The sequence below is a fragment of the Cynocephalus volans genome, chromosome 4, assembly GCF_027409185.1.
Source record: "Cynocephalus volans isolate mCynVol1 chromosome 4, mCynVol1.pri, whole genome shotgun sequence".
In the NCBI taxonomy this organism is placed as follows: Eukaryota; Metazoa; Chordata; class Mammalia; order Dermoptera; family Cynocephalidae; genus Cynocephalus; species Cynocephalus volans.
The window spans coordinates 148,454,857-148,480,995 of record NC_084463.1 but is presented as its reverse complement, the minus strand read 5'-3'; the positions used below and the strand labels follow the sequence as shown (position 1 = coordinate 148,480,995).

General features: G+C 33.6%; 1 protein-coding gene and 1 pseudogene across 1 annotated transcript; both read right to left on the bottom strand.

Annotated features, from left to right (window-relative positions):
- Positions 1-5,178: 5,178 nt before the first annotated feature.
- On the bottom strand, positions 5,179-6,145 carry LOC134376496 (olfactory receptor 5T3-like; annotated as a pseudogene).
- A 15,764-nt stretch (positions 6,146-21,909) lies between these two features.
- LOC134376495 (olfactory receptor 5T9-like) lies at positions 21,910-22,914 on the bottom strand (the record flags this gene model as incomplete). Its single annotated transcript, XM_063095023.1, has 1 exon — positions 21,910-22,914. A coding segment is annotated over one exon (1,005 nt), but the record flags the coding sequence as incomplete, so codon positions are not given.
- Positions 22,915-26,139: the final 3,225 nt, after the last annotated feature.

Here is a 26,139-nt window from a genome sequence, read left to right as displayed (position 1 = left end):
GGTTGTGGGGTGGGGTAGTGGAGGAGAGGAAGGGGAAGGAGGTCAGGGATTATTTGGGTGAGGGACAAGGGTAATAATGACAATTTGTGGTAATGGACATGCTGATAGTATGGATCTGGCCATCATGTCTTGGGCACAAGTGGTGACAGTCAGCTTTGTACCACATGGATATGCATAAACAATCAAAAATTTTAAAAAAGCAGGAATGCAAACCCAGCTCTTCTTTGCCTGCCAAACATAAATGTGTCCAGGACTCCACATAGAGCATTCAGGCACCAGGCAAGAGGTCTTCCCAGGTTCCCATCCAGAATTTCCAGCATTTCCCAAAGATACTGAGACTCAGAATCTGGGATCTGGGAAACATCCAGACTCTCCTGCCTCCTCCCTAGTAAAAATAGACTTGGACTCAACCAGGCAACTTAAGTGACCACAGGACAGCCCAGATGCTGAGCATTAAGATCCTGTCTCTACAAAACAGACCTCACCAGAGTATCATCAAAGCCTGAATTGTCCTTCGACCTCCATTGTCCAGATATGTTCCAGAACAGCCCCTCAGAATTTTCTGGACAACATGGGAAAATGGGTGGTGGGGGTCCGTGTTCAGAATGGCTTCCCCATCCCTCCCTCCTGAGAAGTCTCTTCCCACTGGTCAGAGCCCTCACATCTTTAAGGGCTAAGCCCATGTCCCTTAAGTATCCCCTAAGAGGACCTTTTCTTCTGGTCCCCTCCTCCTCTGAAGAAAAGGGTCAGTAATGAGACTCAGCCTCCATTCTCACATGACTTAGTTGACCAATGATCTACTGCCCTAAGAAGGGAAAAGATGCAGGGAACAGCCTGTGTCTGTTGAATCAGTGTTTTTCCAACTGTGGTAAATGCCTTTCTTTCTTTTTTTTTTCCTTGCAAACTAGTCACCTGTTTTTTGTTTGTTTGTTTGTTTGTTTGTTTTTAAACTGCTTTTGGTTAATTTAATCAACAAACATAAAAACAGCTAAAAAGGTAAAATTAGGCAGTTTTAAATTTTGTATTTAGAACTAGTAACATAATACAATAGAATTAAGCAATAGGAAAATGGTACGTTTTAATTTGGGGGAAAATTTGGAAAATATTGAAAAGTATTAAAAGAAATGGAAGCTCTGTAATATTATTCATAATTGTAGTTTCAAATGTATATATTACATATATAAAAAAATTCTGCCATTTATATGTACTGTTTGGCATATTTTTGTTTCCACTACAAGTTTAACATTTGATAGTCTCTTTCCATTGAAATCTGTGAGATTAGGATATACATAGCATATGGTTAAAATCAAGACTCTGATCTTGCAGTGCTTCAGACCTGAAATGTAAATTCACCAAGGAAATTATCTGGATGCAGTGGTATATCTTTTGTGTGAATATACTAAACATTTGAAAACCCTGCCTTTCTGTGATGTGTCAACGATCTTCAGTAAACTGCATTTTAGTTGAAATTTTGTGTATTTTATTTTATTGTTATTTTTATTTTTTAAATTTTGTTTGATTTGTCAGTATATAATGTGGTTGATTATTGTGGCCCATCACCAAAATCTCCCTCCCTCCTGCCTCTTCCCCCTCCCTCCCAACAATGTCCTTTCTGTTCGCTTGTCATATCAACTTCAAGGAATTGTGATTGTTGTGTCTTCTTCCTTCCCCCCCCCAGGCTATTTGTGTATTTATTTATTTATTTTTAGCTCCCACAAACAAGTGAGAACATGTGATATTTCTCTTCCTGTGCCTGACTCATTGCACTTAATGTAATTCTCTCTAGGTCCATCCATGCTGTTGCAAATGGCAGTATTTCATTCTTTTTCATAGCAGGGTAGTATTCCATTGTGTAGATAAACCACATTTTCCATATCCACTCATCTGATGATGGATTTTAAGGAATAATTCGATTTATTTAATAATTGCAAGCCTTTTTAGTTTACACATTTATTCTGATGCAATCATCCCTAAGAAATTGTACATTTCATTTAATTATCAAATGTATTAGCAATCAGTGGTTAATATATTTTATTTCCCATTTAACAACAATGGGGACCATGGCTATATTCTTTTATTTCTGATATTAGTAATGTGTGCCTTATCTCTTTTCAGTGATGACCATAGGAATTATAAAATGCATGTTTACTGTAACATACTCTAAATAAAATAATATACAACATAACTTTTAATGTAAGACTCTAAGAGTAGTATAGATCTAATTCTTCTTTCTCATCTTTGTGTGATTTTTTTCATAAATTTAATATCCATGTATTGTTTAAACTGACAATGCATTAGCATAGTTTTGCTTGAGTCATTCATTTTTTGAATTAATCAACATTCAAAATCCCAATATTTGTTTTATTTGCTTATATTTGAACAGCCTTTGTTGTTATTTCTTTATGTAGTCCGAAGTTTCCTTCTGTTGTTACACTTCTTCAACCTAAAAAAGTATTAAAGCTAAAGCCTGCTGGTATAAATTATTTCAGTCTCTGTGCATGTGCATGTTTGGAAGTGTGTGTATATGTTTGTCCACATAATTATCTTCCTGAAAAGTTTTTATTTTGTTTATGTATTGAAAATATATTTTAAATATTTCAGAAGGGATTAAATTCTGGATTGAAAGTTTTTATCTTTCTCTACTTTAAATATACCTTTCTTGTTTCTTATGGTGTTTACTATAATTCTTATGTTTTTCTTTTGTATAAAATAGGTACCTTCTTCTGAATTTCTTTATAATTTTCTATTTGTAATTTGATTTTCGTTAGTGATACTGGAGTTTTAGGTGTGTTTTGTTTGTTGGTGGGTTTGCTTTTTGTATTTATCTGGGATTGATAATATTATGTATTAACAGATTTGACCGTGAGGTGCCGAGATACTTGTAAAAAATTATTCTGAGTGTTTCTGTCTGGCTGTCTTAGATAAGATTAACATTTAAATCTGTGAAAATGGAGTAATGCAAATCATTGTCCCTTGTGGATGAGCCTTATTCAATCAGGTGGAAACCATAATGTCACTAAAAGACCCACCTTCCATAAGGAAGAGAGAATTTGCCAAAATACTGCCTTAGACATTGTCAGCATTATTGGCTTTTTCTGTCTTTAGACTCAAACTGGAACAATAACAATTTTAGGTCTCCAGCATACCACCTCAACCTGTAAATTTTGAACTTTCTAACTTTCAATAATCAAATGAGCCACTTCCTTATAGTCTCTCTCTCCTCTCTTCTCACAAAGACACACATACATACACATAGATATGTATATACACACATACATACACAAACAAGGGGTCTTCAAAAAAGATGATGGAAAACATGTAGTATGAAAAAAAGAAAACTTTGCATAGATTGCAAAAGTTTTTTTGCACCAAAACAAACTCATACTGACTCATCACAACATGTCTGAACAGAACCAATCTTGAGGCACTAAGAAGGATAAGACATCAATTTGAAAAAAGCCCCTGTAAAAGCAGTATGAATTCCGCTAAAAATGAAGCAAGAACATCAAATTTATGATGATGCAATGGTGGAAGAATGGTGAAAGCACTGATGCTTTACAAAAAGTTCAGGGAAATAATGCCCCAAAGGAATTAGTATTTACTCAACATATCATAACCCAAAAATTAAAGTTTAAGGTTCTGCATGTTCATACAGCTTGTATTTTGAAAGATAAAATCTTGTCTACAATATAGTCAGTGTTTTGTTTCTCAAAGTTTTTTTCTTTTCTTTCTTTCTTTTTTTAAGACAAATTTTGAGTATAGATTTTGCCTGCAAACATTTGCCTGTTCCAATAGAGACGGATGGGTTATCTTTGCATAATTGATCAGAAAAGATTAGAAACTGATGTTTAAAAATTATAGGTTTAGATCTCAAACTCACACTTCAAATTTAACTCTTAAAGGAAACATTGTTTTGGTTATTATATTCTGATGGAATCCTTCTGGTGAATTCATGAAAAAAATATGCTTGCACAAAAGAGAATGTATCTCATTGAAAGAGAAGTCAATTTCTACTCCTAATCACTCTTCAAATAAATGAATATTGCAACATACCTAAATAAAACAGAATGAGTAAAGTAGAAGCATATGTGAGTAGAGATGAAGTAAGAATGCTTCCATTCTGGGGGCTTACTCTTTATGTAAAAATTTAGTGGAATGATGAAAATGCTAAATCATTTCGTATAGATAGAGGATAAAGGAATGGCTAGGAACAAAGTTCTAACATCAGAGGGATTCACCAAGATGGGTTAGTTTTTCAGTTCTTAGAGCAGTCATATATGTTGACTACATACATTGTAGTCTCTTTGCAAGGCTACAGTTTCATTTGTTTTTCCTGAGCCTTAGAAACACTATCAATGAAAATTTATACCTTGCATGAGTATATTTTTGGTAGCTTAAGAATAAATCTAATTTCTGTGTTTGAAAGGTGGCAAGGAAGAATTTAATGACTGAAGAAAAAATTTACACTGTAGAGGTAGGCACAGAAAAAGCATATTCAGAAGTCTGAGTGGATCTCAGTATGTGAGGGCACATTAAGAAATAGTAAAGTAATAATTAAAATTTCTTCATAGGGGCCGACCCCATGGCTCACTCGGGAGACTGCGGCGGCGCTCCCACCACGGATTCGGATCCTGTATAGGAATGGCTGGTGTGCTCACTGGCTGAGCGCAGTGCGGGCGACACCAAGCCAAGGGTTGCAATCCCCTTACGGGTCACAAAAAAAAACGATGAAAAAAAAATTTCTTCATAGGGATTCTAGAATGGGGAGATAACTCCATAATGAATGCTAAAGATTTACTGTAAGCAATGTGAGGATTTATTAATTCATAGGATACTGAGGGCATAACTTCTGGTTACAGTAAGTGAAAATCAGTTACAAAACTACTAATAACATCAATAAACTTACATCAAAAAACATTAACTTAATATGGATCTCTCTTAACATACTAAGCATATAGGAGAGACAATTTATTTACATATTAAAAATACTGGATTAGAGGGTTGATTAATATTAATATTTTGAAATATTCTAGTATATACATATATATATATATATATATATATTCACTATTAACTAAATCCAAGACAGTTTTCATTTCTAGTTTCTGATCACAGAGATATGAACTGATGCCAGCATTTTTTTTATGTTTACTCAGTTCTAAATATATACTTTAATTACTAACCAATTTCTCTCAAAATTTTTTTCATTGCCTCTTTTACATCTTTGTTCCTCAAACCGTAGATGACAGGATTCAGCATGGGGATCACAATGGTGTAAAATATTGACACTATCATGTCATTGTCTGAAGCGTAGCTGGAACTTGTTCTCATGTAACTGAAGAGGATTGTCCCATGATAAATTGTCACTCCGGTTAGGTGGGAGCCACATGTAGAGAACACTTTCTGCCTCCCTTTAGAAGAACGCGTTTTCAGAATAGCCAATAGAATACAACAATAGGAGATCAGGACAATCAGGATAGTGACTATTTCGATAAAGCCCACAAAGTACAAGAGGAGAAGCTGGTTTGTGTGAGTGTCAGAGCAAGAAATAGCAAGAAGAGGAGGAATATCACAAATGACATGCTTAACTTCATAGGATTGACAAAAGGACAGGCTGAATGTGGCCACTGTGTGTACAGTAGCAGTTAAAATGTCACTGACAGAGGAAGCAAAAATAAGTGGGCCATAGACTCTGGGAGACATGTTCACTGAATACAGAAGTGGGTTGTAGATGGCTATGTAGCGATCATAAGCCATTGCAGCCAAGAGAAATCATTCCATGGTTCTTAAAGTAACAAAGAGAAACATCTGTGCTGCACATCTAGATATTGAAAAGGACTTTTTCTCTGCCAGGAAATTGACCAACATTTTCTGGGGTGACAACTGTAGAACAGCAGGCATCCAAGACTGACAAAACACTCAGAAAATAGTACATGGGGTTGTGGAGCCTGGAATCCCTAATGACCAATACAACCAGTCCAAAATTTCCTACCAGAGTAAAAAAATAGATTGCAAGAAATAGTAAAAATAGGAAGACTTGCAACTTAAAATCACCTGTGAAGCCTGTCAATATAAACATGAGGACTTCGGTTACGTTCTTCAACTTCATGCTGTACATATTCACTTCTGATGACAATTCTCCCATTTCAGTTACATGGATAGTTTATAAAAGCAATATCCTTTGAAAATAGAGGCCAAACAACTATATTCTCATGTTTGTTTCTTCGAAGTGTAACATCATTTCCTGGGTAGTAACAGAATAGGCAGTGATGAAGAAGTTGGACACATGCATATACATTTTGCTGTATAAGTAAAGGGAACAAATGATTTCATTCATTTTTGGCTAAATTTGTCATGTATTAAACAATAGTCTGACAACATGGTTTATGTTCTCATTTATTTTCAGTTACATTTTCTACCGCTTGTTCTCACATTACATTATCTAAAATTCACAAAGATAAATAAATATAGAAATATATAAATATTTAAATACAAAAAGGTTATGGTGGAAAGTACACACCTGAGTAGTATTCCTAAATTTGCTGCATTATCTATGAAATACATTTATTTAGTGTTCATAATCACTGAAGTGAGAGCAACCACTCTTACATCATAAGATTGGGTTGAATAAAAATGTGAAAAAACTTTGTCAAAATTATTTAATTTTTAAATGCATATGTGCCAAATTTTCCTTATCCAGTCATCTGTCAATGGACTTTTAGTTTGGTTCTGTATCTTGGTTATTGTAAATAGACCTGCGATGAATGTGAGAGTGTAAGTATCCCTTCACCTTGAGGATTTTCACTTCTTTGGGTACGTACCAGAAGTAGGATTGCTAGATCATATAGTAATTATATCAGTAGTTGTGTGGTATACATAAACAATGGAATACTTATCAGACATAAAAAAGAATTAAGTTCTGTTTGCAGCAACATGGATGAGCTTGGAGAAAATTGTGTTAAGTGAAATAAGCCAGGCAGAGAAAAAGAAACACTGGATGTCCTCATTTGTAAGCTAAGAAAGAAAGAAAGAAAGAAATATCACAATAATACATTGAAATTTCAGAAGGTGAGAACAGGCCTATGGTTACTAGGGGTGGGAAAGGGAGAGGGGAAGGGGTTTAGAGAGAAATTAGATAAGGGACACAAAGAATAATTATAATTTGTAATGATGAACATGCTAATAATATTGATTTGATCATCAAACATTGTACACAAATACTGATAGTCAACTCTTTACCCCATAAACAGGTATAACCAATTACATTTCAATTAAAAATAAATTTTAAAAAATGTTTTCAGTTGACTAGAAAATGAGATAAGTTAGACAATTTCATATGGAGTCTTAAGACGCCCCCCCCCACACACACACACTGGATGCCTGAGCCATGGATAGTACTGAACCCTCGACTATCCATGGGTGTCCATGTCTTCCACAACCAAATTTAACACCTTTTAAATCTTAACTAAGCATTTATCATACACTGTGGCTGCACCTTTTGCTGTTTGAGGGGCAACAGCAAAACTAGCACAGATTTCTTTTTTCTTTTTTGCTTTTTCACAATTTCACAAATAAAGGGAAGATTTCCTCTTATGGTAGGACTTAGCAACCTCAGCATATGATTGTTTTCTATCCTTCTTAAGTCAAGAATGTTCACTTTTCACTTGAAGGAAACATGTTAAGACTTCTCTTTGACATATCAGAATTGCCAGCATCACTACTCTTCCACTTTTGGGGCATTATTAGGTAAAATAATGGTTACTTGAACACAAGCACTGTGATACCATGACACTCAATCTGAAAAACTAGGCAGCTACTAAGTGACTAAAGGAGTGTAGTGCATATGACATGGATACACTGGACTAAAAGATGATTCAAGTCCCAGGCAAGATGGAGTGGGGAGGCACAGGATTTCATCACACTACTTGAATTGCAAGCAATTTAAAACTTACAATTGTTTACATGTGGAAGGTTCCATATGATATTTTTGCAACACAGTTGACCATCTGTAACTAAAACCACAGAAAGCAAACCTATGAATAAGGGGTCTACTGTATAGAAGCTATTGCTAAAAGAATAAAATCACTATATTTACCACAAAGCAATTTTTATTTCTGGAATTTACTCGCGACATCCTCATAACATTTCTCAGTCATAGAATATCAATAAGAAAAGTGCATGTGTAAAAAATGAAAAAAAAGTTAAAGAGACTGAAAGCCATGGCTATTCAAACACAATTAAATTCTGGATCTGTTATAGGTAGGGGGGAAGTTTCATGATAGTGAACTTTGTTTTTCCTTCAGCATTTTATAGACCAATTGAGTTTCAAATGAATGGAGACTCTGATGTACATAGGCTCATGGTGAATTCAGTCATTTGCAAATGATTTATATTCATGATGTGAAACATAATACCATTTGGTCATCTGGAGACACCCATATGCCAAAAAGATAATAAACATGTAAGATTAGAATAAGACAAATGGCAAATGTCTATATTATGACAGAAATACCATCACAGATTAATTTGAAAGTATTTCTAACTTATAGAATAAACAGCTTCATAAATATGGAGCCAAAAAGATAACAAAAAATTTGCTCCTTTAATTATTAAAAATGGTATAGTAAAGATAAAACAATCAAGTTTAATTCTGATTTCTTTTTAAATACAACCTACAAATTTTTTATGAGAGCACACATATTAAGGAGTAATTTATTTTGAATAATTATATTAATAAAGTAGCATATAGAGCAATCAATAAAGAGTGAAAATATATATTAATGTACTGCTTGGATGTCAAAAAAATGCATTTATGTTTTTTAAAAAAAATCCTATTCTCTCTCTTTCTCCCCCAGCCTTCTGTCCTTTCCTCCCTCCCTCCCTTCCTCTCTGTCTCTCTCTCTCTCTTTCATCTCTCTCACAAGAATCAGTGAAATATATACAAAAATATTTACTGTAGAGTCAGGACAAACAGAAATTAGACAAATAGGGAAAGGATCACAGTTAAAAGAAAAAAATGTGAAAACAAATTTTGAAGAATATGCTAACAGGTAGTCTACTAAAGGAATCCATTACACAATACATTTTGACTTACACACACAGGGCAAATTTCAGATACGTTGCAATTCTAACCTTTACTTTCCTGATGTGTCTGAGACAAGACAATTGTGAAAGAAAAATGAATCATATTTGGAATCTATAACTCTGTATGGAATATTTAGAACCTAGTGACAGAGTGATTTTGGAAGTTATTTACCTTCCAAAACACAAATAAACAAAAATTGGCCAACATTTTCATAAATAACTTGTTCTACCACATGAACTTTTAATTATATGTGAATGATGCATACATAGGAAATATGAATTCCAACTTTTATTTATACAACTAAATAGATATTTATAGAGTCCAATGTTTAATGTAAGCATTGAACATTTAATGGACACCAAACCAGAAATATTTTTTCTTAAAAGCTATGTATAATATGTTATATGATAATAAATATATATTAAAACAATTTTCTACTAAGATAAAACACAGTGCCATTCAATATGTTGTCATATAAGAAATTTTAAAATGAATCTTTGTCATTGTATTATGCCTGTGGACATGTCAGTAAAGTAAGCTTATGCATTGCTTATCAATAGGAATGTATTCTGAGAACCGCATTGTTACATGATTCTGCCATTGTAAGAACATTATACAGTGTACTTACACAAACCTAGATGGTATGGACTACTACACACCTAAGCTGTATGGCACAGCCATTATAATCTTGTGACCACCATCTTTGACCAAAATATCACTATGAGGTTCATGACTGTAATAGTGCGTGAACTTAAATTCCCCTGATACTCTTGTCAATCTAATTTTCTGGTAACACTTTACATCTCTGATCTTGCCTGTCAGACAAGAAGGTAGATTATGAATGAAGGTATATTTTATTACAAATCATGCTTCATTGGAGCATTTATCTACTTCACTATGGAAGCTGAAGGTATGATAGAGAAATAGTATGAGGGTTAGATTCTTCATCCAAGCTGCTCTTCAAAGAGGCATTATTGTTAACTAATATTTAAGGAAATTAAATTGTTTGTGTTTACGTCTAGCTGATTTCTTTTAAAAGATAATGGCTAGAAAGGCAAATGAATAGATCGTTTCTTCTAAAGCAATATAATCTTTCTAGAAAAAGAAAATCAATTCAGTTTCTCAGGTCTTATGGTCAAAAAGCATAGAGTATGAGACAACCATGAGAACAGTATTACAAACACTAAGGTAGAAAAGTATGAAAGCAGCTACCACATATTATTAAGATAGAAATTTTGTGTTCATTATCATACGTAGTCTACAAAGCAATGTGCAAATTATATAATACAGCACCTTGTGTAAATTTTAAAAACTGATGCCCAGCTACACCTATACTTTGACTGAGGTCACACAGTTACCGACTAGCAGAGCCTGTACTCTTGCCCAGGTATCCCTAAGGTCATCCTCTGCACTATTTCCACATAACCATATTGAAAACTCATTGTGACATGCCATAACATGGCAAAGCTATTCCTTAGACATAATACAACATGCATACTTCATACTTTAATGCATACGACTTGCATACTACAACTCTTTTAAAAATAAATTAGATTTAAACAGAAAATGAAATTATAAAATAAATTAAAGTTCCCTGTAAATCAATTAGCTAACTAGTAAAATAAATTTATTTTTTTTGTTATATTACATCAGAAAAAAATATGATCCCAAATTGAAATACATCCAATAGTTGGTTGAAAGTTAATTTTCTCTCCATCTAATATTTTCTTAAGTTTTAATATATCTCTTCAATCTACTGCCCATTGTTTGACTGTTATCTTAAATGAAACAAACAAACAAAGAAACAAACAAATAAGGCAGATATTTATTTTACAGCTCTATTCATCAAAATATCTAGGGAATCCTTCTAATTTACCCTGCTATGTTCCCTAGAAGGCATGTGATTTAATTTGTAATCCAATTTTGAGTTAAGTAAAATTCACTGTCTTCAATTTATATATTAAGGCATATGCTGTAATTTCATATTTAAGGTTACGGCATCTAAAATATTTTATAAGTGATATAAAGTTTTCCTCTTACCTATGAAAATAAACTTCTCAGTCAATTAAGGAATATTAAGAGTACTGTGTATTTGGATTCTTATATCAACTTCTCAAGCTCTTTTTAAAGTCCACTGGGATGCTCAGAGAAGAAAACCATTAACTCTTCTGGGACAGAAAGGTAAGGATGATTTTTTATAGTAAAAAAGTGAATGGGTTCTGAAAGTATGTTATAATAATGATTACATGAATGAGCTTTGGCATTTGATTAATAAGAAAAGAAATAAGAAAACGATCCTGCAGTAGAAAAGAAATCTAATGACAGAGAACATACTCCTGACTCTGATGCTGAATAGTTATGTGCCATTGGGAAAACAACTGGCACTCTACGGAACTGAGCTTCATTTTCCCAGGAATGTTAATTGTGAATTCTGTGGAATTCTTATAAACATGTGCATAATAAAAGAATTTAGAAGCATAATCTATGATGAAATTTACAGTCTTAATAAAGTTAAATATAACTTTAAACTGCTACACTTCTAAGTACTATGAGAAATAGATTTAAGTGTACTGAATGTTTAGTAGAGTAATAAGATATAAGTACATGAGTAGGAAATACTGACAGGAGAGAAGGATCAGTATACATAAAGCAATAATATTCTATGTAACAGAACATTAGAATATAGAGCTCTGGCAGATGAAGATGAAACTTTTAAAGCTATATAGGGTCTTGTCTTTGGAATCCTATACTCTAATGTGTAACCTGGTACCTGGCTATATACATAGAAACTCTTGGAAAAATTGTGGAAAATACATGAATGACTAGTCTCCACACTGAGAGACTGAGTTAGGGCATAGAAAATGTTGGTTATAAAATCTGACTATGAAAAAAGAAAGAAAGCTAATATTGGCAGGCAGAGAGCCCAATTGTGGGTCATCTATGAATTAATTAATTGAAATCATAAATTTATCTATAGATAAAATTCAATTTTATATTTTCAGAAATTGACAAGTTGCTTCTACATTTTATATGAAAAAGCAAAGAAAGTAAGTCATTACAATTTTAAAAAAGAATAAATTTTGAATACTCAATCTAATTTACTTACCTTAAAGATGTAATAATCAAAGGTATTAACAACAAAAAATAGATAGCTCAATCAATGGAACAGATAAAGCATTTAGAAATAGATTCACAGGTATAAGGTCAGTTTATTTTTGACAAAGATACCAACTAAAATATTCAGAGGTAGATAGACTTTTTCAAAAATGTGCCAGAAAATTTGAACTCGCTCATAAGTGGGAGCTAAGAAAGAAAAAAGGAAGGAAAGAAAGACCACAGTGGTGCATTGGACTTGCAGAGGGACAGAATATACCTGGGGATACAAAGTGGAGTGGGGGGGAAAGAAGGAGGGGATGGAGGCTGGGGATAATTAGGTGGGGGTCATGGTGTACAAATGCAATTTGTGGTAATGGGCATACTGCCAGTATGGATCTGGCCTTACAATCAACTTTGTATCTCATGAATATTCATAAACAATATAAAATAAAGAAAGAAAAAGAAAATTTTAACAGTCTTATGCTAGAAAAAGACATCGACTCATTCTTTAAGTCATATATAAAATGAGTTTCAAAATGAATCTCAGACATTAATACAAAACCTAATCTTATACATATAATATTTCTATAGAGAACATAGAAAAACACCTGTGTGACCATGTGTTAGTTTCTTAATTGCACATTTTTATTTAAAGCGCTAATTGCATGAACCAAAGTTAAGAATGCTATATTGTACTTCATCACAATATAAATCTTCTGCTTTGTGAAAGACAACTGTTGAGAAAATGAACAAACTATTCACAGACTTGAAGAAAACATTTGCTACTTAGTAAAGAACATGTAACCAGAATATATAAGAAATTCTCAAAACTGAATAATGTGAAAACAAAATAAAATAAAAATGTGCATAAATTTGGACAGATACTTCACCACAGAAGATACATTCAAAAAAATGTTAAATACCAAATTGAAAAGAATTTAAATTAAAATTATGATGTAATTCTATATACGTGTTAAAATGAGCAAAATTTTTAAATATCATAATATTTGACAATACAGAGTACTTTCAAACATTCAGAGTACCTAAGACTATCATCCAAGGCTGGTAAGAATTCAAATGATGCAGCCACTTTAAAAAACAATCTGATAATTTATTGTAAAGTGAAACATATACTTTCATAAAAATGACTCAGAAATCTCTGTTAGTTAGTCTAGAGAAATAGCATATGTATGTATGTACACAGACTTGGATTCCAATGTTTATAGTAGCTATGTCCACAATATCTCCAAACTGAAAATACTCCAAATGTCTACCAACAAGAGACTGGATAAACTGTGGTACAATCATAGAAAGGAATACTACTCAGCGATGAATAATACTCCTGATACACTGAAGTATGTGAATAGATCTGGAATACATCGTGCTCAGTAGAGGAAGCCAAACTCAAAAGCACACATGCAATGTGATTCCACTCATCACATTCAGCATGGGCAAAGGAAAAATACAAAAATGGAGAAAACATCTGTTTTTGCCAGGACTGGAGGATTGAGGGAGGTTATTGACTACAGAGAGGTATAAAAGGACTTTCTACAAAGGTGGAAATGTGTAGTTTGATTGTATTATCACAATTGTATGTGTCTGACATAATTCACATAATTGGTACCCATAGATAGTGGATTTTTATAAATTTATATTAAAACATAATAATTCTTTTTTTTTTTAGTATTCTTTTTTTTTGTCTTTATTTATTTATTTATTTATTTTTTAAATTTTATTTTGTCGATATACATTGTAGCTGATTATTGCTCCCCATCACCAAAACCTCCCTCCCTTCTCCCTCCCCCCTCCCCCCCAACAATGTCCTTTCTGTTTGCTTGTTGTATCAACTTCAAATAATTGTGGTTGTTATACCTTCCTCCCCCCCCCCCGGTTTGTGTGTGTGTGTGTGTGTGTGTGTGTGTGTGTGTGTGTGTGAATTTATATATTAATTTTTAGCTCCCTCCAATAAGTGAGAACATGTGGTATTTCTCTTTCTGTGCCTGACTTGTTTCACTTAATATAATTCTCTCAAGGTCCATCCATGTTGTTGCAAATGGCAGTATTTCATTCGTTTTTATAGCTGAGTAGTATTCCATTGTGTAGATGTACCACATTTTCCGTATCCATTCATCTGATGATGGGCATTTGGGCTGGTTCCAACTCTTGGCTATTGTAAAGAGTGCTGCGATGAACATTGGGGAACAGGTATACCTTCGACTTGATGATTTCCATTCCTCTGGTTATATTCCCAACAGTGGGATGGCTGGGTCGTACGGTAGATCTATTTGCAATTGTTTAAGGAACCTCCATACCATTTTCCATAGAGGCTGCACCATTTTGCAGTCCCACCAACAATGTATGAGAGCTCCTTTTTCTCCGCAGCCTCGCCAGCATTTATCGTTCATAGTCTTTTGGATTTTAGCCATCCTAACTGGGGTTAGATGGTATCTCAATGTGGTTTTGATTTGCATTTCCCAGATGCTGAGTGATGTTGAGCATTTTTTCATATGTCTGTTGGCCATTTGTATATCTTCCTTAGAGAAATGCCTACTTAGCTCTTTTGCCCATTTTTTAATTGGGTTGCTTGTTTTCTTCTTGTAAAGTTGTTTGAGTTCCTTATATATTCTGGATATTAATCCTTTGTCAGATGTATATTTTGCAAATATTTTCTCCCACTCTGTTGGTTGTCTTTTAACTCTTTTAATTGTTTCTTTTGCTGTGCAGAAGCTTTTTAGTTTGATATAATCCCATTTGTTTATTTTTCCTTTGGTTGCCCGTGCTTTTGGGGTCGTATTCATGAAGTCTGTGCCCAGTCCTATTTCCTGAAGTGTTTCTCCTATGTTTTCTTTAAGAAGTTTTATTGTCTCAGGGTGTATATTTAAATCCTTAATCCATTTTGAGTTGATTTTAGTATACGGTGAGAGGTATGGATCTAGTTTCATTCTCCTGCATATCGATATCCAGTTATCCCAGCACCACTTGCTGAAGAGGCAGTCCCTTCCCCAGTGAATAGGCTTGGTGCCTTTGTCAAACATCAGATGGCAGTAAGTGTGTGGGTTGATTTCTGGATTCTCTATTCTATTCCATTGGTCAGTGTGTCTGTTTTTATGCCAGTACCATACTGTTTTGGTTATTATAGCTTTGTAGTATAGCTTAAAGTCAGGTAGTGTTATGCCTCCAGCTTTATTTTTTTTGCTGAGCATTGCTTTGGCTATGTGTGGTCTTTTATTCTTCCATATAAATATCTGAATAGTTTTTTCCATTTCTGAGAAAAATGTCTTTGGAATTTTGATGGGGATTGCGTTGAATTTGTATATCACTTTGGGTAGTATGGACATTTTCACTATGTTGATTCTTCCAATCCAAGAGCATGGAATATCTTTCCATCTTCTTGTATCCTCTCTAATTTCTCTCAGCAGTGGTTTGTAGTTCTCATTATAGAGATTTTTCACCTCCTTGGTTAACTCAATTCCTAAGTATTTTATTTTTTTGGTGGCTATTGTAAATGGGCAGGCTTTCTTGATTTCTCGTTCTGCATGTTCACTATTGGAGAAAAGAAATGCTACTGATTTTTGTGTGTTGATTTTGTATCCTGCTACTGTGCTGAAATCATTTATCAATTCCAACAGTTATTTTGTAGAGGTTTTAGGCTTAAAACATAATAATTCTAACAGTAAAAACTTTTTCATATAAATTACACTTTGCTTCACAATGGGAGGATTGTGAAAAGAAGAAAGTATATGGGAATTTTCGAGGATCCTGGCAATGTTGTGCTTCTTCATCTTGGTCCTAGCCACAGGGTGATGTTCTGCTTGTAAACTTCCATCAAGTCCTACAATTATATTACACACACTGTTCTCTGTGCACATTTTCAAGAATAATATTAAAAAGATATAAGTCCTTATTTTTCTGTACATTTTCTAAGAAGTTCAATAAACCCCTTTGATTTAAAAGCACTTCAGCTTCTTTTTCTTTCTTTTTGGCATCTGGCCAGAACAGGGATGGGATCTTGGTCCTTGATGTTATCAGCACTAAGCTGTAATCAAGTGAGGTAGATGGCAAGCCCCTAAATGCTCTTTAAATGAGTCTTATTGATTCTCCCACTAATGAGACAGTTAATAAATATTGGCTATGCACTAATTTTATGTGTATATGACTCATGGCCTTAATGTTTTGAAAATTGTAGTTTAGTGCATTTAGGTTTTAAGTTTCTCTCAAATTTTTAATTCTCTTTCTTTACTTTAAATTCATCTTTTTATACCACTCCTTTCCATATTCTGTCCTTTCATGCTCTCTAGGGTGACTAGATTGTATTTTACTAAATACCTATTGATTACATCCAACATTTTCATTTTTCATTTCATTTATAATTGTGAGTTCTATGAACCATTTTTTTGCACCCTAGTGATGTCTAATCACTCATTTCAGATATATTTGATTTTCTTTACCCTTCAGTCATTTTTTAATGTGTATTACATTGTTTTAAGATGTATTTAATATAGTAGTTATTTGCTTGCTACATTTCATTATTTTGTGCTATGATATTAGTAACATTAAAAACATTATTTGGTTACTTTTATCTTTCTGCATTTAAATACCATTAAATGGAGTTCAGCTGTGATCCTCTTGCTCCCTCCATGTTTAAATGCTACGGGCATCTTGCATATCAGAAGGAGGTGCACATGAAGTTGGTAATGCATCAAGGTTTATTTTTCCAGTTTCATGCTCAGGGAATCACTCTCATGATTTTATGATGCCCTTAAATATGGTATTGTATAACTCTCAGAGCTGAGCTAGAGTCATCAGCACTTTCTACCTGTTGTTTCTTGAGCACCATAGGTAGACAGGCCTTGCCTTTCAAAGATGTCCTCTGCACTTTAGTCATTTTATGTTGCTCTACAGTATGGTCTGAGACCTACACCTTCCAGAATCCCCCTCTCTTACTAGTCTTTTCTTTCCAGGGTTTCTGCTTTACACAGTTGACCTTGTTTCATCTTCTTCCTTAAGGCGAAGACCTGCCCTACTGAAAGGGATCATGTGCTGCATGTTTCTGATATCCTCAATTCTCCAGAGCACCTGTTCAGTCTTTCACAGTCCATTTGTGACACCATCAAGACTGGATGAGGGAGGGAGTTGCTGTTTACCTGCTCCTCGGAACATGTAAGGGCTTTTCCATTTTTCCAACTTGATTTTGCTGAATTAATCAATAAGTAAATTATCCCATCTTTGCAGGAGTGGATTTTGAAAATTCATGGGTTCCACATGTGATAGGTCTTGTTAAAACTTCCCTTACCCTGTTAATTTGGCACCTGGAGCAAACCTGCTGATCCAACAAGAAACTGCTGCTATTGGGTGCCTTGACCTTTCAAACTCTTTTTTCAATATTTAATGAAGATCCTTTTCTATGTATTCTTATTAATTTGTATTAATTTATTTTTAACATGTAATAATTATACATATTTATGAGGTACATAGTAATATTTTGATTACGTATATACTGTATTATGATCGTCAGGCTAATTAGCTTATACATCAGTGCAAACATTTGTCATTTCTTTGCAATGAGAACATTTGAACTCCTTTCTTCTAGGCATTTGAAAATAGTCAATAAATTATTGTTATTATAGACTGCTAGCACTGCTATAGAATAGTAGAAAATATTCTTCCTGTCTGGCTGTAATTTTGTACCCCTTATCCAATGTCTTTCTATCTCCCACCCCTGTACACTTCCAAGCCTCTAGGAACCACAATTCTGCTCTCTACTTCTATAAGCTCACTTCTTTTAGCTGCCACATGTGACTGAGAAAATGTGGTGTTTTATCTTTCTGTGTCTGGCTTTTTTCACTTAACATAATGTTTTCCAGGCTTATTCGTGTTGTTGCAAATGACAGGATTTGATTCTTTTTACAGCTGTATAGTATTCCATTTTGTTTATGTAGCACCTTTTCTTTAATCATCCATCTTCCAATGGACACCTAGGTTAATTCCATGTCTTGCCTATTGTGAATACTGCTGCAGTAAACATTGGAGGTACAGGTATCTCTCTGGTATACTAATTTTCTTTCCTTTAGATAAATACTCAGTATGGGATTGCTGGATCATATGATAGTTCTATTTCCAGTTTCTTGAGGAACTTCTGTGCTATTTTTTGCAATGGCTGTACTAATTTACATTTCCACCCACAGGGTATAAGAGCTTCTTTCCCCCGCATCTTTGACAGCATTTATTTTTTGTTTTTTGATAATAGCCATTTATAACTGAGGTGAGATGATATGATATCTCATTGTGGTTTTTGTTTGCATTTCCCTGATGATATAGTGAAGTTGAAGATTTTTAATGTGCCTGTTTATGGACTATACTGACATTAAAAAGGCAAATGTATTTCACAGGGCCTAGCTTCCAATGTCCTGTAATTTTAGGTATAGACTAACTTTTTAAAATTACACATAGGAATGTTAAGCTTGCAAAAGACAGAAAACTTTCCCCTGGCTGAAGTCTCTGTTGTAGATAAAGAACTATAACCCAGCAAAATTGCTGGCTCCAAGGGCAGATGTCCTTGGTGCAACTAAACCTAATGACTGTTGCCATGACAATTATTTTACTGTTCTTTTTGTAACCACCCATGTTCCTTTTCTGTATCTTTCTGGCCTGGAGAATAAATACTGAGATGAGACCACAGTTCAATGTTAATTTCCAAAGGGATGCCTCTCTCTTGAGGGTTCCTGGAAATCAACTCCTTCAGTGCTTCTCCCTGCTCAGAAGAAATGGACTTTGAGTAATCTTTTTGGCATCTCTGTCACCCTGGGGTAGAGATGACACCTGTTGACAATTTGTATGTCTTGTTTTGAGAAATGTTTATTCATGAAATTTGCCTATTTTAAAACCAGATTATTTGTATTTTTGCTATTGACTTGTTTGAGTCACTTATATATTCTGGATATTAATTGCTTACTGAATGAATAGTTTGCAAATATTTTATTAGATTCTGCACGTTGTGTCTTCACTCTGTTGACTGTTTCTATCTGACTTTTGACAAAAGTGCCAAGAACACACAATGAGAAAAGGACAGCCTCTTCAATAAATAGTGCTGGGAAAACCGGTCATCCATATGCAGAAGAAATAAAGTACACCTCTATCTCACCATATACAAAAATCAACTCAAAATATATTAGACTTAAATGTAAGACCTGAAACTATATAATTACTAGAAAAAAAGAAAAAAAAAAGAAAAAAAAAAAAACAACGAACCAACCAACCAACAAAACAAACAAACAAACAAACAAAAAAACAAAGGGAAATGATTGAAAACACTGGTGTGGGCAAAAAATTATATAGAAGACTTCTAAAGCAAAGGTAGGATAAGGATAAATAGCCAAATGTGACTATATCAAACTAAAAAGCTTTTGCACAGCCAGAGACTTTCTTTTTAATATAATTTTGTCAGAAAATTTTTTAAAAATCATCCACTTATATTTATTTTTCTGTTGCTCATTTTGCATTTGGTTTTTTGTTTGTTTATTTTTTAGGAAGTGTTTTAGGGAAGTTTCTGAGTATATTAATGAGAGTTTTCTTTATATTTTTTCTTCCTTTCTTGTCTGTTTCTTCCAATTTTATTTTTAGTATTTCTTTTTGTTGTTTTTATTCTCTTATTTTGTAGCAGTGTTTACTCACATGCTTGGCAACCTTTGTTGTCTCCTCATCTTTAAAGTCGTTCATGGATGATGTTTCTTCACTTTATTCAGTTTTTGGCTCTGTTATCACCTCATCATGAAGGCACACTCTATACACTCTCTAAAATATGTGAAAACCTCATCACAACCTTATACTTTATTATTTTCCTTTGCTTTGCTTCCCTTCATAGTTATATAGTCCCTCAAATTATGTTTTAGTTTCTATCCCACATACATGTAGCAATATCTCCAATGATTTTTTAAACAGGTAAATGAATTATTACGCAACTTATTTCATTACTCCAGTCTTCAATTTGCTTATCTATTACATGAGAAATTGAACCTTGATCTGTTGTTTCCAGCCTGGCTGTCATTGGGAGCATCTAGAAATTAAAGAAACATAAAAATTACGTTGGGCTCCCTTTGTTTACAAATGTCAAATTTCTCTATAATGGCCCTAAACACTTGTGCATGTGTGTATGTGTGTGTGTATGTTTGTCTGTGTTTTTGTATGTTGTGTTGTATATGTCATTTCATCTGAGTAAGTTATAGAATTGCATTCAAGATTCACAAAATTGCCTAACTCATGACGTTGTACAAAGCTTTAAACTTTTTATGTGTCTCCCTTGTCTATAACATTTTGTACCTTTCTTATTACTTTGAATAATAACCTTCCAGTAATCTCAACATTTTTAATTTATTCACTTCAAATGCAGCAGTTTATAACTTGAAAAGCACAAGAGTATAATGTATTTAAAGAATATAAATCCATCTGACAGATTATTCTGCAACAGACATACAGTAATGTTACCTTATTATACTTTAATATATTTCATGATCTGTTGCAATATTAAACAATTTACTGGTTCCTAGAGAAGTTAATTTATAACTCAGTGTCAGAGTTATCATATAAGGTTCTGTTTCATATCTTAAGAGTCCTTATCTAGTATTAAAATATATGTATTTTCTCCCTAAGCCATCATTTTAAAATAGAGGACAAAGAGCTGTATTCAATCAATAAATATTAGCTCCCACTAATGAGTAAAGACACATGGTATTTCTCTTTCTGTGCCTGGGTTATTCCACTTAATATAATTTTCTGCAAGCTCTTCCACATTGCTGAAAATAGCAGAATTTCATTATTTTTCTAAAGCTGAATGATTATTCCATTGTGCATGTATTACATATTTTCATTTACCAGTCATTCTTCAATGGGCATTTAAGTTAATATTGACTATTGTAAATAGAGCTGCAATAAAAATGGGAGTGCAGGTGTCTCTTCCACATGATGATTTTATTCCTTTGGGTGTCTAACCAGTAGTCGGATGGCTGGATCATATGGTAGATCGATCTGTAGTTGTTTGAGAAACCTCCATACAACTTTCCATAATGATTGTACTAATTTAGTTGTACTTTATTTTATAAGCCATACTTTATTTTTGTTTTCCAGTCCTGAAGTATACTGTCAGCAAATATTACCATCTAGACTCAGTATATTTTTTGTAGGTTCAAAATAGATGTAATTAATTTCTGTAATTAAGCAGTGACTAAGTAAGACATCAGTAATGGAATAAAACTATATGATGTTGAGCCAAATGTAGCAAAAACATGTTAAGAAGCATGGATGGTTCTCACTGTGTGAAGGCGCATGAAAGGAAAAGACTTCCCATTTGGGAAGTTCTTTGCAGGGATTTCAGAATGTGGAAGAAACATCATAATGAGTGCTGAAGACTAACTATAAGCAAAGTGAGTGTATATCAATCAACACGAGCCTAAAGATTTACTTTATTTATAGAAAGTGAAAAATTACACAATGACTAACAACAGCAATTTACTCAAATGAAAGAATATTTAATATGGATACCACTGAACATAGTAATTGAGATATGAGTGACAATTTTTCTCAATTTTAAAGATACTTTATTAAAGGGCTGCTTAATGCTTCAGTTGGAAATATTCCAAAATATGCAAACACTATCATCTATACACAAGGCATTTCCTTCACTAGTTTCTGACCATAGAAATATAAACTGGCATCCAACATTCTTTCATGTTTACTCAATGCTGAAAATGCATTTTATTTATAAATGAATTTCCCTCAAACCATCTTTTCATTGCCTCTTTTACATCTTTGTTCCTCAAACTGTAGATGATGGGATTGAGCATGGGAATCACAATGGTGTAAAATATTGAAACTATCATATCATGCTCCAAAGTATAGCTGGAACTTGGTCTCACATACATGAAGAGGATTGTCCCATGATAAATTGTCACTCCAGTTAGGTGAGAGCCACATGTAGAGAAAACTTTTAGCTTCCCTTCAGCAGAGTGCATCTTCAGAATGTCCACCAGAATAAAACTGTAGGATATAAGGACAATAAGGATAGTGACTATCTCAATAGATCCAGCAAAGTAGAAGAGTAGAAGCTGGTTTATGTGAGTGTCAGAGCAAGAAATAGCAAGGAGAGGAGGGAAATCACAAAAGAAATGTCTAATTACATTGGATCCACAGAAGGACAACCTGAATGTGGCCACTGTGTGTGTAGTAGCATTTAAAAAGCCACCAACATAGGAAGCAATGATGAGTGACAGATAAACTCTGGGTGACATGCTCACTGAATACAGAAGTGGGTTACAGATGGCTACATAGCGATCATAAGCCATTGCAGCCAAGAGAAAGCATTCCGTTGTTCCTAAAGCAGCTAGGAGAAGCATCTGTGCTGCACATCCAGATATTGAAATGGATTTGTTATCTGCCAGGAAATTAACCAATGTTTTTGGAGTGACAGTTGTAGAATAGCAGGCGTCCAAGACTGACAAAACACTCAGAAAATAGTACATGGGATTGTGGAGCCTGGAATCCTTAATGACCAATACAACCAGTCCTAAATTTCCTACCAGAGTAAAAAGATAGATTGCAAGAAATAGTAAAAATAGGATGACTTGCAGTTCAAAATCATCTGTGAAGCCTGTCAGTATAAACATGGTGACATTGGTTACGTTCTTCAACTTCATACTGTACATATTCACTTCTATTGACAATCTTTCCCTTTCAGTTTCATGGATAGTTTATAAAAGCAATATCCTTTGAAAATAGAGGCCATGCAACTATATTCTCATGTTTTTTTCTTCGAAATGCAACATCATTTCCTGGGTAGGAATGGGATAAGCAGTGATGAAGCTGTTGGACACAAGTGGATACGTTTCTCTGTTTAAGTGAAAGGAACAAATGATTTCATTCATTTTTGGGTAAATTTGTCATGTTTAAACAATATTCTGCTAACACAGTTTATGTTCCCATTCATTTTTGGTTACATTTTCTACCACTTTTTCTCATATTGCATTATCTAAAATTCACAAGGATAAGTAAATATAGAAATATAGAAATATTTAAATACAAAAAGATTATAGTGGAAAGTACACACCTAAGTAGTATTCCTAAATTTGCTACATTATGCATGAAATACATCTTAATGTTCATAGTTACTGAAATGAGAGCAAACACACTTACATCATGAGATTGGGTTGAATAAAAATGGGAAAAAACTTTGTCAAAATTATTTCATTTTAAAATGTATACATACCATATTTTCCTTATCCTGTCATCTGTCAATAGACCTGTAGTTTGGTTCTATATCTTGGTTATTGTAAATAGAGCTGTGGTGAACATGAGAGTGCAGGTATCCCTTGAACGTGAGGATTTCCCTTCCTTTGAGTATGTGCCAGAATTGGGATTGCTGGAGCCTATGGTAATTCTATCAGTAGTTGTGTGGTATATAAACACAATGGAATACTAATCAGACATAAAAAAGAATGAAATTCTGCCATTCACATTAACATGTTTGAGCTTGGAGAAAATTATATTAAGTGAAATAAGCCAGGCAGAGAAAGAGAAATACTGAATGTCTTCACTCATAAGTGGGTGCTAAGAAAGGAAGAAAGAAAGAAAGAAAATAAATATCACAATAATACATTGAATTTTCAGAAAATGAGAATAGGCCTATGGTTACTAGAGGCAGGAAAGGGGGATGGGTGAAGGGGTTTATAGAGAAATTAGATAACAGACACAGAATAATTACAATTTATAATGATGAACCTGTTAATAATATTGATTCGATCATCACACATTGTACACAAATACGGATAGTCAACACTTTACCCCATAAACAGGTATAACCAATTACATTTCAATTAAAAATAAATTTAAAAATTGTTTTCAGTTGATTAGAAAATGAGAAAAGTTAGACAAATATTTTAAGTTTTCATATGAAGTCTTAATACACCCCCCCCCACCACACACACACTGGATGCCTGAGCATCCATACCCTAGACTATCCATCGGTGTCCATGTCTTCTACAATCGAATTTAATGCCTTTTAAATCTTAACTAAGCACTTATCATACACTGTGGCTGCACCTTTTGCTGTTTGAGGGGCAACAGCAAAACTAGCACAGATTTTATTTTCCTTTTTCACAATTTCACAAATAAAGAGAAGCTTTCCTCTTATAGTAGGACTTAGCAACCTCAGCATATGATTGTTTTCTATCCTCCTTAAGTCAAGAACTTTCACCTTTTTACTTAAGGGAAACATGTTAGGACTTCTCTTTCACATTTCCAGTTTACCAGCATTTCCACTGTTCTTCCACTTTGTGGCCATTATTAAAAAAAATAATGATTACCTGAACACAAGCACTGTGATACCCCGACAGTAAACCTGAAAACCCATGTTGCTACTAAGTGACTAAAGGAGTGTAGTGTATATGACATGGATACGCTGGACTAAAAGATGATTCAAGTCCTAGGCAAGATGCAGTGGGGAAGCACAAGATTTCGTCACACTCATGCAATTTAACACTCATGAATTGCTTATGTCTGGAATTTTCTATTTGATATTTTTATACCACAGTTAGCCACCTGTAACTGAAACCACAGAGAGTAAACCTGTGAGTAAGGGGGACTACTGTATTGAAGCTGTTGCTAAAGGAATAAAATCACTATATTTACCACAAAGAAGTTTTTATTTCTGGAATTTACCCCCATCACCCTCATAACATTTCTCAGTCAGTGGAATATGAATAAGATAAGTGCATGGGCAAAAAAGAAAAAAAAAGTTAAAGAGACTGAAAGTGATGGCTATTTAAACACAATTATATCCTAGATCAGCTATAGGTAGGGGGGAAGTTTCATGATAGTGAACTATACTGTTCCTTCAGCATTTTATAGACCCATTGTGTTTCAAGTGAATGGAAACTCTAATGTACATAGTTTCAAGGTGAATTCAATGGTTTAGAAATGATTTATATTCATGATATGAAACATACTACCCTTTGGTCATATGGAGACACCCATATGCTGAAAAGAGAATAAACAAATAAGATTAGAATAAGACAAAAGCCAAATGTCTATATTATGACAAAAATACCATCACAGATTCATTTGAAAAATTTTTTATTTATACAAAAAATGGCCAAAATTTTCATAAAAAGCTTGCTCTACTACATGGAGTTTTAATTATATGTGAATGATGCATACATAAGAAATATGATTTCCAACTTTTATTTATACAACTAAATAGAGATGTATAAAATCAAATTTTTAATATAACCATGGAACATTTAATGGACACCAAACCAGAAATGTTTTTTTTCTTAAAAGATGTACATATATCAGTTTTTTGACACTATATATATACATATATTAAATAATTATCAATTGAAATTAAACCTAAGGCCTTTTAATATTTTGTCATAGAACTAATTTCATATACAAATTTTAAAAATGAATCTTTTTCATTGTATTTTTCATTCTATTCAGAATACAATGACATACAATTCAAAATATGAATCATGTCAGTAAATAAGTAATATAAGAAATAGAAGTAATATAAGAAATTTAAAAATGAATTATGTAAGCAAAGTAAGGTCATGCATTGCTTAACAAAAGGGATGCATTCTGAGAAATGTGTTGTTATGTGACATTTTCATTGTGAGAACATTGTAGAGTGTGATTACACAAACCTATATAGTATAGCCTACTAAACACCTAAGCTATACGGCACAGTCATTATAAACTTATGTGACCACCATCCTTGACAAAAACATCACTGCAGGTTCATGACTGTAACAGTGTGTGAACTTAAATTCCCATGATACTCATGTGAGTATCATTTTCTGGTACCACTTTATATCTCTGATCTTGCCTGTCAGACAAGAAGGTAGTTTACAAATGAAGGTATATTTTATTGCAAATCATGTTTCATTGGAGCATTTATCTACTTCACTATGGAA